The sequence below is a fragment of the Megascapheus bottae genome, chromosome 20 (genome assembly GCF_031878675.1).
Source record: "Megascapheus bottae isolate mThoBot1 chromosome 20, mThoBot2.hap1, whole genome shotgun sequence".
NCBI classification, from domain to species: domain Eukaryota; kingdom Metazoa; phylum Chordata; class Mammalia; order Rodentia; family Geomyidae; genus Megascapheus; species Megascapheus bottae.
In genome coordinates, this window is record NC_143528.1 from 30,263,718 (window position 1) to 30,277,904 (window position 14,187).

The 14,187-nt window shown below is 34.9% G+C and overlaps 1 protein-coding gene and 1 non-coding gene across 2 annotated transcripts in view; one reads left to right on the top strand and one right to left on the bottom strand.

The window, feature by feature from the left end:
* Nucleotides 1-503: 503 nt before the first annotated feature.
* The window catches only part of LOC150049336 (putative ATP-dependent RNA helicase DDX60), a 69,769-nt gene continuing 56,085 nt past the window's right edge, over nucleotides 504-14,187 (top strand). The window contains exons 1-9 of the mRNA XM_090354215.1: nucleotides 504-562; nucleotides 873-1,062; nucleotides 2,574-2,915; nucleotides 5,113-5,229; nucleotides 7,848-8,003; nucleotides 9,419-9,571; nucleotides 10,948-11,089; nucleotides 11,686-11,841; nucleotides 13,642-13,747. Coding sequence (XP_090210341.1) covers nucleotides 510-562; nucleotides 873-1,062; nucleotides 2,574-2,915; nucleotides 5,113-5,229; nucleotides 7,848-8,003; nucleotides 9,419-9,571; nucleotides 10,948-11,089; nucleotides 11,686-11,841; nucleotides 13,642-13,747 — 1,415 coding nt within the window. The 5' untranslated portion in view covers nucleotides 504-509. The remainder of the gene's footprint in view (nucleotides 563-872; nucleotides 1,063-2,573; nucleotides 2,916-5,112; nucleotides 5,230-7,847; nucleotides 8,004-9,418; nucleotides 9,572-10,947; nucleotides 11,090-11,685; nucleotides 11,842-13,641; nucleotides 13,748-14,187) is intronic.
* LOC150049337 (U6atac minor spliceosomal RNA) lies at nucleotides 5,755-5,875 on the bottom strand. The gene has a single exon (XR_016539077.1). It is a non-coding gene; the product is annotated as a U6atac minor spliceosomal RNA (small nuclear RNA).

Here is a 14,187-nt window from a genome sequence, read left to right on the forward strand (position 1 = left end):
AATGATATTCGTTGCAGCACTATTTACCATGGCAAAGATATGGAACCAACCCAGATGCCCCTCAGTTGATGAGTGGATCAACATGATATGGTATTTATACACAATGGAATTCTATGCTGCCATCATAGAAAGAATGACATCACCCCATTTGTAATGAAATAGAAAATCTTGGAAATACCATTTCTTAAAAAAAAAAAAAAGAAATAAGGCCGGGAGTTTGGCCTAGTGGTTAAAGTGCTTGCCTAGCATGCATGAAGACCCAGGTTTGATTCCTTGGTACCACATACATAGAAAAAAGCCGGAAGTGGTGCTGAGGCTCAAGTGGTAGAGCTCTAGCCTTGAGAAAGTCCAAGGACAGTGCTCAGGCCCTGAGCTCAAGCCCAGGACTGGCAGAAAAAAAAAGAATTAAAAAAAAGAAATATTGTTTCTTACTCCTCAAATAATGATTGTGAGCTTGAAATACTGATTGAAAATTATCCACTCTCTTTATCTCTCTTTTAGAACAATCCATGGTGTTAGAGGAAATTTCACAGTTAATTCTGTGTAAGATGCCAACAGCAGAGTGAGTATTTTATTGTAATGAATAACTTTATTAAAGAATATAAGGAGTTTTATTTTCTGTCTCCCTGTGTATGTAATTGGCTTTACTTCAGCACAGCTGTTGGTATCTATTATACATATCAGCATAAATACTTGTACATAGTCATATATTAATGCATAACTACTCATTCATTATATGTATTTCTATATAGATATACAACATATTCCTTTGCTACTGGTGATAGTAATGTTATAACAATGATACAACCATTGGGGGCATTAATGAACCCAAAGGTCATTTTCATTCAACTTTTTCTTGTTCATTTTTTCAGATATTCCAGCTTGTTGAATGATTTTGTCGAATCTGAGTTTTTTCTGATTGATGGAGACTCCTTAATGATCACGTATGTATGTGAGAAGTCACTGCAGCTGGGACAGAGTCTCCATTTTGTGTATCTGATTGAATGTTATCTCATGGATCTCATTGGTAAAGGAGGACATTTTGCTGTAGTTTTCTTCAAGGTAACATGTGATGACTGAGTTTGTATAATATAAAGATTATAAATAAAATTTAAAGAGAGAAAGAGGAAAAGTGATTTCCAAACCTTAGTATGTAGAAATTCTCACCCTTAAGAAATTTTCCTTTTTACTTTTTTCCCCTGGCACTGTGAATTAAACCCAGGGCCTCTCTTGCTCTACCAAATGAGCCTTACCTAACTGTTTCTTGGTTTTATTTTTTTTAATAGGGTCTTGTTAATTTTCCTTGGATGGTCTCAAGGCTATAAGTATTCCTTTTTTTGTCTCTAACTTTCCACAGTAGCTGGAACTCCAGGTGTACTCAGACTGGGGTGATATTTTTTGGAAAAAAGTATTTATGATAAAAACTTTATTGTCAGGACATATAGAATCATAAAAGTGGACAAGAAATGTCTCTAATGGCCCAATTTATCTCCAGTTTCCAGTCTTCCACCTCTGATAACTGCTTCTGTCTTCAAAACTTCACAGAGATACTTGAAGCTTAGGAAAGATACTAAATAAAACTTAGCAAAGATACTTGAATCTAAAATAAAACATACTTACACCCACACATTCATCTATTCTGTTTTGTTCCTTTCCCTTAGAAAATGCCTCTAAGACAGCTTCATATGATGCATTCATTTTCTAATTAAGAATATAAGGAAAGTTATATCAGTTTCAAGTACGAATATAACCATCAATAACCTTTCCTACCCTAGAAGTAACTAATATATCACTCAACAGTTTTGGTGTGCTCTTCTTGGTCATGTTGCAATCACAATATTGTTACATTTTTGAAGATGGTTGAGTGGTCAGCCATGATATTGTTATAGGTTTGTTTTTGGATTTTGGCAGTACTGAGGTTTGAACCTAAAGAATGCTCTACTACTTTTACTATACTTCTAGCCCTTGTTTCTTCAGTTTGTTTTTGAGATGGGGTCTTGGATCTTTTGCCCTTAAAGGTCTCAAAACCTAATCTTGTCTTTCTCTCCCAAGACTGTGGGATTATAGGTGTGTATTACCAGTCCTGGCACTCAAGAGTTTGAATAAAGATCCAGGGTTCTGCTTGAATATATACAATCTAGTTGACTGCAAAATTTTTGTCTGGTGAGAAAAATCTATGGTGCATAAGGAAGTTCTCAAAGGTCTAGAGCAATCCTCTACAACAAAGGAATCTATTTCCATTTCCCCTTACAGATAATTTACAGTCTGCAACTTACTTTTCACCATTTGTTTTCTTTCTGAAATGAGAATGGAGAAGTAAAGGATTAGAGTAGGAAGAGGAAGTGTGATAAACAGTGAGTCTGATATGCTTACATATAGGGTTCATATGCTTATAACTGCAAATTGTGTTTTGTGACAAGCATTTATGAAATTGCAAACTCCCAGAGGCTATTCCCTAACTATAGGACAGCAAGAGACCAAGCATTGTATTATACCTTTATGCTCTCAATGGATGGGCATTAACAATGGATGATATGTCTATATAATGGATGTCCCCATCTCCTTTCCCACAGGATGCCGAATGCGCCTACTTCAACTCCCCAGAACTTCTTTCTTTGCGAACTGCTTTAGTTCTTCATCTCCAGCATAATACCACTATTGATGTTTGGACTGAATTTTCTGGATGCTTATCACAAGAGTGGAGAACTTGCTTGGAAGAGAGTTGCCCATATTTCTTGATAGTTGCAGATGAAGGCCTGAGCCAGTTGCAAACATATTTTTTCAACATTTTAATCATTCACACTTGGGCAATGAGAGTCAATGTTGTGCTCTTTTCAGGACAAAAATCTGACATTCTTCGACTTTATGCTTACTTTATGCCAAGCTTATTCAATGATGTGAAATTTTTCAGAATGGTAATTTTTATATCTATATCTGCTATCAATCAATCAATCAATCAATCAATAAGAGACAATGTTCTTTTATAACATTTTCTAAATTTCTTGAATCAGCCTCTTTTGTCCTTCCCATGTAGAAATAATCATGAATTCAGTAGAGAGATAAAGAAAAATTATTGTTAATAATAGTAATAAATTAAGTAGTAAGGATATAAACATAGTACATGAATGGGTAACTTCTTGTTATACTGTAGTGTTTGATACTCGTGAATGATTTTCATTTAATTTTCACAAAAATTTCCAAAGGCAAATGTTAGTGTCATGTGCATTTTGCAGATAAAGAAACAGATGTTTGTGCCCATAATGTACGTATCACTAACAACGAAAGAATAGCTGAGTATGGATTTGGAAAGCATAGTGAATTCCTGTTCCTTTGCCCTTAGCTACTGTATGCCATATTGACTGCAAGGGAGTAAAGGCCAAAACGCATTAAATTAGAGGCACAATTACATACTAGTGAAATGGTCGTTAAGATGGTCACCTCTATTTTGAATGTGCAAGAGTATCTTACAACAGTAATCCTACTTACTGAAAAGGCTGAGATGTGAGGATTGTGGTTCAAAACTAGGGCTGGGCAGACAAATCCCAGAGGCTTTTATCTCCAATTAGGAGAAAAATCCTAAAGTGGAGATATGGCTCACATTGCTAGAGTCTTGAGTGTAAGCAGTAAGGAAGAACATAGGCCCTAAGCTCAAGCCTCACTACTAGTACACACACACACACACACACACACACACACACACACACACACATCAAAAAGATCTTATTTTTAATTTAGTATATATTAAACTATTTCTGGTTGCTTGATTTGAGCAGGAACAACCCCAGGCTTCTTTTTTCTGTTCAGAGAAAGGAAATATTTCTTATTAATTGCGTTCATTCATTTTATTCTGTTAGAGAAATTTCCTTTCTTTTTCTTTTTCTTTTTTTTTTCTTTACCAGTTCGAGGGCTTGAACTCTGGGGCTTGTTCCTTGGACTTTTCTCAAGGCTAGCACTATATCACTTGAACTATAGCACCATGTCTGGCCTTTTCTGTGTATGTGGTACCAAGGAATTGAACCCAGGGCTTCATGCATGGTAGGCAAGCACTCTACCAGTAGATCATGTTCTCAAGCCTGTTAAGAAATTTCTGCACCTGAATGTTAAAGTGCCCTACAAACATTTTTCCCAATCTCTGCTTAAGAATAATTTTCTTCAGGATTTTATTGCTGGTAAAAAGAATTTATGTCTTATAATAAGCATTGACTTTAAGGATGAAGTTTCATTCATTTGAGTCCAACTTGGATTAGAATTAAAAAGACATGAGAATACATATTCAGTAGATATTTATTTCAAGCTTATTGGAAATGTAATTTAAAAGATTGATAATACTTATTAGTAGGATACGTATCTTTTGGCAAGTAGAATATGCTTTTACTCATTCATGTGGGTGGGGAATTCATCATAATAAAAATCTATTGTATTAAATAGTCATGATGATTTCCAGTGTAGGTTTTTTTTGTTGTTTTTTTTTGTTGCTTTCGGGTTTTTTTTTTGCTAGCCCTGAGGCTTCATCTCGGGATCTGAGCACTGTCCTTGGGCTTTTTCAAGGCTAGAGCTCTACCACTTGAGCACAGCACCACTTCTGGCTTTTTTTTCTATGTAGGTGGTACCAAGGAATTGATCCCGGGTCTTTGTGTATGCTAGGCAAGCACTCTACCACTAGGCCAAACTCCTGGCCAGTTTCTGGTGTAGATTTTACCGAACAGTCTAAAATTAGATTGTGATGATAGTTACTAAACCAGGTAAATATACTTACGCCCATTGAATTGTTCGTATAAGAGAAGGGGTTTTCATATTACTTTTTTTATAAAACTGCTAAAACAAACCTAATCCACTGTATTCTCAGCAAAGATAATGTTCTATGCTCCATAGCATTTTGTATTCCCAGCAAAGATAAAGCAGTATTATATATTCTACATTCTATAGTTGTCTGTATTCCCAGCAAAGATAAAGTAGTACCACTTGGCAGGCTTTTTACTGCTACCCATTGCTAACATTTGTGCATTGTATTTTTCATAGAGCTATACTGTAATGTAATATGTGTTAAATATTTGATTTTTTAAAATTGAAAAATATTTTCTTTTTGATAATACACTTGCCTTTCCTTTACAGAACAAAATGAAGATTCTGACTCTTTACAAATCCCTGTTTAAACAACTGGAAGACAACAGAGTCTCTACATTAGCACCTTTCTTTAGAGATTTAAAGTGGGATACTATGATGGAACAGGTAATGAAATTTAAAAAAAAATTTAAAAGACGATTAACTATTTTGATCATAGAAAAATTTCCGAAATGGCAACAAGTCTATACTACTCACGAAGCTTCCTCTAGTATAAATATTCTTATGCATTCATGGTTCAGTTATGAACACCAAGAAATTAAATTGACAGGCTAGTTTTCAATTAAGTTCAAGAGCGTAAGTGAATTTCACGTAGTTTGTCACTGATGCATTTTTTCTGTATCAGGATTACATGTATCAGTAGCTAGGAAAACATGTCCATTTAGTTGTTATTTCTCTCTAGTCTTCATTCCATACCAGTTCTCCAGTCTAGATCTTGTTACTGAAGAGCATCGATCAGATCATATTGAATCTTTATGTAGATTGCTTTAGGTAGCCATTTTCATAGTATTATGTCAATCAATGAACATGGGAGGTCTTTCCATCTTCTGGTGTCTTCAACGTCTTAAGGTTTGATGGTTTTCACTGTTGAGGTTCTTACCTTCTTAGTTTGTTCTATTCTTTAAAGAAACCTCACAATAATGGTTAGATGCCACAAATTAGGTGGTCTTAACCTTATATCTGTTGGCAGGCCCAAGGGCCTCTTCCATTCTTGTCAAGGGGAGTGCTACCCTTCTGTCCTTTCATACAATGCTTTCATTCTCACTGAATTGATAGTGCACAGAATTGTTTTCCTGATTTTATTCTCGGCCACTTAATTGCTGGTATATAGAAAGTGTTTGATTATATACACTGATTTTATATCTTGCTATGTTGGCAAAGATGTTTATCAAATCTGGGAGGAATTTTTTTTTTGCTAGACTCTTTAAGTTTTTTTTAAGCACAGGATAGGATATTTCCATCTGTAAAAAGGGGTAACGACCTTTTCTACCTTATTTGAATCCCTTTTATTTTTTTCTCTGGTCTTATTTCTCTGGTTAGGAATTCCAATATTGTTTTGAATGAGAGTGGGAGATTGGACATCCTTGTCTTATTTTTGACGTTAGAAGTACTTATCTTGAAAGGATCTTGAATTCTGTGGAAGTTTTTTTTTTTTCTGCATCCTTTTTTTTTGGTTGTGGGGCTTGAACTCTGGGCCTGGGCACTGTTCCCGAGCTCTCAGATCAAGGATAGTACTCTACCACTTTGAGCCACAGCACCATTTCCAGTTTTCTGGTGGTTAATTGGAGATAAGAGTCTCACAGACTTTTGTGCTGGGGCTGGCTTTGAACTGTGATGCTCAGATCTCAGCCTTCTGAGTAGCTAGGATTATAGGTGTGAGTCACCAGATCCAGGCTCTTTCTGCATCTTTTGAGATTGCCATATGAGGTGAATGGTTTTCTGTCTGTTATTCTGTTTATGGACTTTGTTACATTTGTTGATACATTCCAGCATTTTTGGACCTTTAAATGAAATGTACTGCATTGTGGGTTGTGATCTTTTTTAATGTGTTATTGACTTTGGTTTACAGGTATTTTATTGTGAAGTTTTGTGTCTGTGTTCATTAAGAAAACTTGTCTATATTTTTCCTTTGTTATAACCTTATCAGGTTTTAGTACCAGGATCCACAGAATGAGTTTGTTAGCATTCCTTTCCATTGTATTTTATGGAATACTTTGATGAATATTGGTATTAGCTCCTTATAAATTTTTTCATTGCTGCTTTAATTTCACTGCTTGCTCAATCTGTTTAAGTGATTTTTATATTTGGGGCTCAGTTTTGTTAGCTCATATGTATCTAGGAAATATTTTTTTCCCTAGAGATTTCACTCTAACTTCTTGAGGTATTTCTAATGTGGATCTGAATTTAATTGGTATTTGTTGTACTATCTTCCTTTTCCTTTCTAATTTTTATCAAGTTGGATCTTTACCCTTTGTTTTTTTTGAATAGTATGGATAAGAACTTATCAATTTATCTTTTCTAAGAATCATTTTAATAGTTTCTTTGTATCAATTTTATAGTCTCTGTTTTATTATTTAAGTATTTTTAAATTTTTTTCAACTTGCTAATTTTAGGAAGATGGAGGATAATCATTACATTGTTTATATGAGATATCTCTGTGTTTTTGTTATAGGTTCATTAAAAAGAATCATACTCTTACCACTGGATTTACAGATAACTCCATAATCAAAATCTTTCACACATCCCAAATCCTAACTCTATACAAGATTCCTAGAGGTTGAATAACCGATCAAAAATACCAGAAATTATATAAATTGTCATAACTTCCTGCTAATTTTAATCATATTAGCAAATTGTAAGATAAAGGATTATCTTAAATTATAAAAAAAGTATTTTCAAGTCTATCTGTTATTAGGAAAAAGTACTTGCTTGAAAGTACTGCTAGAGGTCAATCATGTTCTATTTTAGTAATAGCTTTGTTCTATTAGAATATTACCATTTTACTAAAGACTTAGGTATTTTCTTATTATGGGAGTTATTTATATTTTCACATTTTTAATGGTTTCATTGAAATTTTCATTGGAATAATAGTCTCAAATATTTTTGTTTACAATATTTTATTAGAAATAATTACAGTTCTATGTATTGTATTTTTTCTGCATTTTTTCAAGTAATATATGAATAAATACAGTTTTCTAAATATCTGTTATAATTATTTGTGACAGGCATTGATGACTATATCACTGCTTAAGCAAATCTGGACAGAAGGATCAGATGTTCGAGGTGTATTTTGTGTTACTTCATGTTCATTGTTTTTGCAAATAAACCATGCCTTTTTATCCAAGGAAAAGGTCACTTCTAAAACAACCACCAATCAAAAGGTAGGTTCCTTATAACTTTACTGAGAAACACCATCTCTCTCTACTTTTAACTATTTTTTTCTTTTTGTACTATTGGAGCTTCAAGTCCTGTTTTATAGTTTTGGGCCTCATGATTGCTTGGCAGACTTGCTTAGCTGGCACTAGTTTGATTTTTTATTGTGTATTTTGGAGTTAAGAATCTTACAGGCTTTTCTTCTCTAAGATCCTCCATAGCTCTGCCTTCTACTAGTCCTTGGTGAAACTTGTACTGGGCTGTTAATTTTTTTTTTAAGATATTGTGTCATTAGAGCTCCCACCAGTGTTTCAAGCGAGATATTATTATTATTTTTACTTTACATGTGGGAACACTTAGTTTGAGATATTTTGGGTAGCATTCCAAACAAAGGTGTGAATGAGCAGCTGTGGACTAAATGCAAGATTGGCAGGTGCAGATTCCACAGTGCCATGCTGCCCTTTTAAGAACCATTCCTGCTGTGGTTCTTGTGTTTTCCTAGCTGGAGAGAGAAATTACAGTACTTAGCCTTCCTTATGGCTAATGAGGTCCGTAATCTTTTGACCAGTCTTGATTCAAGTAAACATTTATCTCTGTATATATGTGCATGTGAGCATGTGCACGCGTATGTATGCTTGCACACACACACACATCCACGTACCTTTGTATACAACTGAGTTACTGAGGATTCTTAATGAAATTTTAACCTTTTCCTCCACAATTTCAGAAATGGATAGTATTACCTTTTTCCTAGCAAGGCTAGGAGTGCGAAGCATGCTATTTAAAATAGTTGTCACAAAATGCCATCAAGGCAACTCTATTTTTGTGCTCCTTTCTACCAATCACCAGACTCTACTTAGCTCTTAGAAGGCTCCTGGATGCCATCTTACTTAAGTTTGTCTGGCAAGCCTGTCAGTACTTGAAGGTAGTGATGGCATCCTTACCCAGTAATGCTGTGTCCACTTCTCATTTGTCCTCGCACACAGATATATTACTGTCTTGGTACCCTCTCCCTGGTGATTTGCATTATCACTGTTAGAGAATTCTTTCTTGAACAGAAGAGAGCTATTAGCATATAGCATGCAGCTCTACCATGCAGGATCCTGTGGAGTCTTGATCTCAGCTGCTTGGTGAGCTCATGCAAGCTTGGAAAATTAAAGTCTTAACTGACTGCTATTAAGGTTGAAAATGTCCTTTCCCTTATCTCCAACATGCAAATACACACTAGGTCATGTACGAAAAATAGTACTGCCTCAAACATTACAACAACAACAACAACAACAACAAAAATGTGTGTGTGTGTGTATGTGTGTGTGTCAATTCCTGTCCAGCAATGTGTAGCTGCCCATATTTGTGGTCCTGCTTGTTGCTCACATGTCAGTTTCCTATTCTCTAGTTTACCTTATTTACTTATTTTTTTTAGGGCTCCTGTTTAGGTCTGAAGGAGATGAAAGATTTTTGCAAACTTCATTGTCTCACTGTGGCTCTTCTACGGAACTTACCTCTTTCTCAAAGAGCTCGTTCTAGATTTATCACCGCTCCTTGGATTAAGGACATTCAGACTCTCTTTAAAATGGTAAATGTGAGGCTGGGATTTTGGCCTAGTGGTAGAGGGCTGACCTAGTATGCACAAAGACCTGGATTTGATTCCTTGGCACCACCTACATAGAAAAAAGCTGTAAGTGGTGCTGTGGCTCAAATGCTTTGACTCTAGCCTTGAGAAAAGTCCAAGGATAGTGCTGAGGACCTGAGTTCAGGACCCACAACTGGCAAAAAAAAAAAAATGGTAAATGTATTCTCTTCATTGGCTTGTATTTTTTTGTTTCAGTTATTTGATGGGTAAAACACAGTAATCTTAAATGAGGAACAGTGTTAGCTTCTTGGAATTTTTTAAGATTTAATAGCTTAAAGCAAATGCGTGAGGTTATGACCAGTGTAGCATGATAGCTACACAACTTAAAGAAACAAAATCTTTTTTTGGGGGGGGGTGCTAGTTTGGGGGCTTGAATTCACGGCCTGGGCATTGTTCTTGAGGATTTTCTTGCTCATAGGGAGCTCTCTACTACTTGAGTCACAGCTCATTTTCCTGTTTTTTGGTGATAAATTAGAGATAAGAGCCTCATGGGCTTTCTTGCCTGGGCTAGCTTCAAACCCGGATCCTCAGATCTCAGGCTCCACATTAGCTATGATTACAGGCATGAGCTACTGGTGCCTTACTTCTGTTTACTTTTATAATATTGCTTATCATCATATTTAGGTTAGTAGTTGTCTTATAGTATATATACCACAGTTTATTGACCTATTCTCTATGGTACATTATTAAAATGATTTTAATAGTCATTATACATGCTCTGTGTGTGTGTGTGTGTGTGTGTGTGTGTGTGCGTGTAAGTTTTTCTCTTTATTTTGTGGTTATCAGCACTGAATTGACTTGACTTCTAGAAATAGGATTAGTAGACTAGTTGACATACATTCTTTCCTTTCCTTATTTCAAGATTTTGATACATATTGTCAAATCTAGGCCATAAATATCTTCCTAGTCATATGCATTTTGCTAATCTGGGAATAGAGTGGGGAAAAAAAAAGATTTACCCACCCCACCTTAACTTCTTCATGGAGCTACATGTTACAGAAAAAAAACAGGTGATGAATTTTAATCATTACAATGAGGGAGTAGTTTTCAGATGCTTAGAATCCTGGGAATGGAAAGATCCAATCTAGTCTGCCAAGCATAGCTTCTGTTATGGAGAAGTAAAGGGAACCCAAGACCTAAAGGTTGAGTAGGAGTTAATAATATATAAGGCATTCATCATTAATACACCTGAATGAGTTTATATATCGATAAGCATTGAGACAGCCCTGTCTGCTTCTCTTTCAGTTATATTCCAGAGGGAGATATTACTTTTTACTTCAGGGAATTGTTCATAACTTGGATTTGTTTTCAATTTTCAGAAAAAGTGGTGTGATTATTTCATCCTAAGTAATAAAAGCATTTTCAGATTTTGGGATCTGAATCCAACTTACCTTTCTGACCTAACTGATGATCCTTTGTTGAAGAATATTGCTTTTTACTATGAAAAGGAGAATGCTGAAGGTATTACCTTACTATATAATCATAATTATACTTTGTGACCCAAGGATAAACATAATATTTAGGAAATTGTAATCGCTTTCCAAAAGATCAGATTCATTTGTATATTTGATATATGTAATTTAAATTTTTTTCTTTGAATAACTTTGACTTCTTAATAATTAAAGACTCCTCTGTTGTCTAAATATGATTTCTTAATATCTCCCCATTGGGTGAATTGGAAACATGTAAAATTATGATTTCTATTAATTTCTATCACTGAAAATGCAACTTTTCCAGGACAATCAGTTGTATAGTTATACAAGGTATGACATTTATTATTTGAAATAATAAATATCCAGGGCCAATAAATATTTATTGGTTAAGATAGGATAGTTATAATACTAATACTTAATTATGTCTGAAAACCAAGATTAACTTTAAAATTTGTTATTATATAGTCAAAACTAATGATTATTTTCGTTTAGGTCCAGTATTCAGTTCACTAAAATATTCACTTTTTGATTTATGTTTTGGAGCTCTATGAATTTAGCCAGGATATATGCTTCTGTGTGTATGTGAATATGTTTTAGTACTTAGTGTTCTTCACTGTTATATAGGCCTATACTTGGATCTGGGAAAAACCATTATGCAAGATTATGAATATCTTTGGAATACTGTGTCAAAATTGGTAAGAACGTTTGATGTGGGAAAACCATTTCCTGTGAGAGCATCGAAACTTCGTTTTCTTACAAAGAAACTATCACCAATCAAAGGTAAGAGATTCCTGACTTTGAGATTAAGGCATTGTTCCTTGGACAAAAGTGTGTTTATACCCAGTGCTGTGAGTATAGTTAGTTTCCTCCTTTAAATTTTAATAATTGTCATATCCTTGAGTTGCAAGCTATGACAATAATTTTGAATATGTATGCTTTGCTTGTAATTAATAGTATTGAACATTTAAAAACAAGCATTTCTTGATAGATGTGAATTCCATTTCCAGTAATTTGGTGGCCTAAATTAATTGAAAACTCTATTAGGATTGATCAACTGAGTACTTCTTGACATGCCAGAGAAGAGATGCTCAACATCTCTTTTACACAAATGATGGTTAAACTCAGAACAAAGTGAGGAAATCCACCAAAGTGGTACGAGCCTTTAATCTCAGTACTGGGGAGGTTGGAAAATTACTTGAGCCAACTTAGAGATTCATCAGAGATACACAGTGAGACCATCTCTCATAACAAAATAACAAAACAAATATCAGAAGAACTCCAGGGGCCAAAGAATAAAGCATTTTAGATGTCAATGCTGTGACCGAATGTTTGTAATCTCTCTGGGTCCAAAAATTATAGACAACTCTAAGAACAGGTAGTGTCAAATTGATACTTCCTCACAAAGCCAGATGTCTTAAAAGTAAACCTCAAAGGCTAGCTCTCCCCAGACGTATCTTTTAGCCTGACAAAGGCATGGAGAGACAGAGGAGGTCAGCACAGGTTATATTTTGGAAAGAAAACCATGGGGTGGGGTTACAGACTCGGAACTAATCAGTGGGAAAGTATTGAGAAGGCAATTCTGGAAGGGTGACATTTTTGTGGTTTTGGATATCTCTTGCCTAGGCCAGAGATATTGAGCTGATATTGGTTGTGTGGGCTAAAAGGAAGAGTTAGGGTGGTGGAATTTTCTAAGTAGATGGCTAGAGTACATCTCACATTATCTTTCATCAACGGAAGTGTTTTTTTTTTTTAAACAATCTCACTTAGCCTGTAACAAAATAAATTGTCCAGAGAACTTAGGGTTAAAATTTAAACTACTAACAGTACTGAGAAAAGTCTAAACCAGAACATTAAAGTGTCCTAAGGGATCTGGCAGTTCTTGTGAGGAACACTCATAAACTCTGCTCCAGTAGGATTCGTTGTCGAACATGTATGTAAATACAAATTTATAAAAATGGTAAGGAAAAATTGCCAAGAACACATTAGCACTAACTACTTAAGAATTTTTAATTAGCACCATTACTGTATTTAAGCATAGCTAAGAAATTAAATATGAAATTTGAAAAATGAAAAACAGCAAAAGACTATCAGACATTCACTTTTTATGATAATCAAACTTGTAGAATGGGTTAGAAAGCTGATTGGACATTGCCAATGGGAGAATTTGAAGACTAGAAATAGCTGTAAAGAATTATTCACAGAGATGTGTGCTGATTGCTCATGCAATCATCTATCATCTGCCTGTCTGTCTTTCTATATCCTTCCTTCCTTCCTTCCTTCCTTCCTTCCTTCCTTCCTTCCTTCCTTCCTTCCTTCCTTCCTTCTTTCTTTCTTTCTTTCCTTTTTCCCTTTCATTATCTTCTATCTAATTACTCATCAATCCACTTATTCAACTATCTACCCACCCACATGTCCAAATGCTGTTTCTTTATATTCAGCTATGTTGCAAAATGTGTTAATATGAGCAATAGCTTTATGAAGGATTGGGATTGGCCAACATAAACAAGATCAATGTAGATATGTTATGTATAAAGTTCTGAAAAATAATATGCAACATTTCTGTGTTTTTCTCTTTTACAGAAAGCTCTCAGGAAAAGATGCCTAATTTGGGTTTTATCCCAATGTCATCTAAGGTGATAGATTCATTTGTTGGAGACATTTTGAGAGATTTGCCTTTCTTAAAGAGGTAAGGGGGCAAAAACTAACTGCAATAAATATTTATAGGGTTTAGGTAAGTTATTTATCTAGGATTAATCAAACTATAGCAGATTAAATAGACATATCATGTATGTTTATAACATATGCATTTGGGGGAGGGAGAGGTTATAGTGGGTATTGAACCCTAGGCCTTGTGCTTACTTAACCAGGTGCTCTACCACTTGAGCTATTGCCCCAGCTCATACATACTTCTTTCTTTTTGTCATTTCTGTGTAAATGGCTACATCATTTTAGTCTAGAGTAAACCATTCCAGCCACATGTTTCCAGAAATGAGCAAATTAATGAAAACTTGTTGATATTGATGGGACTGTTAGGGACATGGGGTGATTCTCATTTCTTAAATCCCTAATACTTTTTGGGTTCTACCATCCACAGCAAGTCACATGAAGAGGAAAGGATGATGTAAT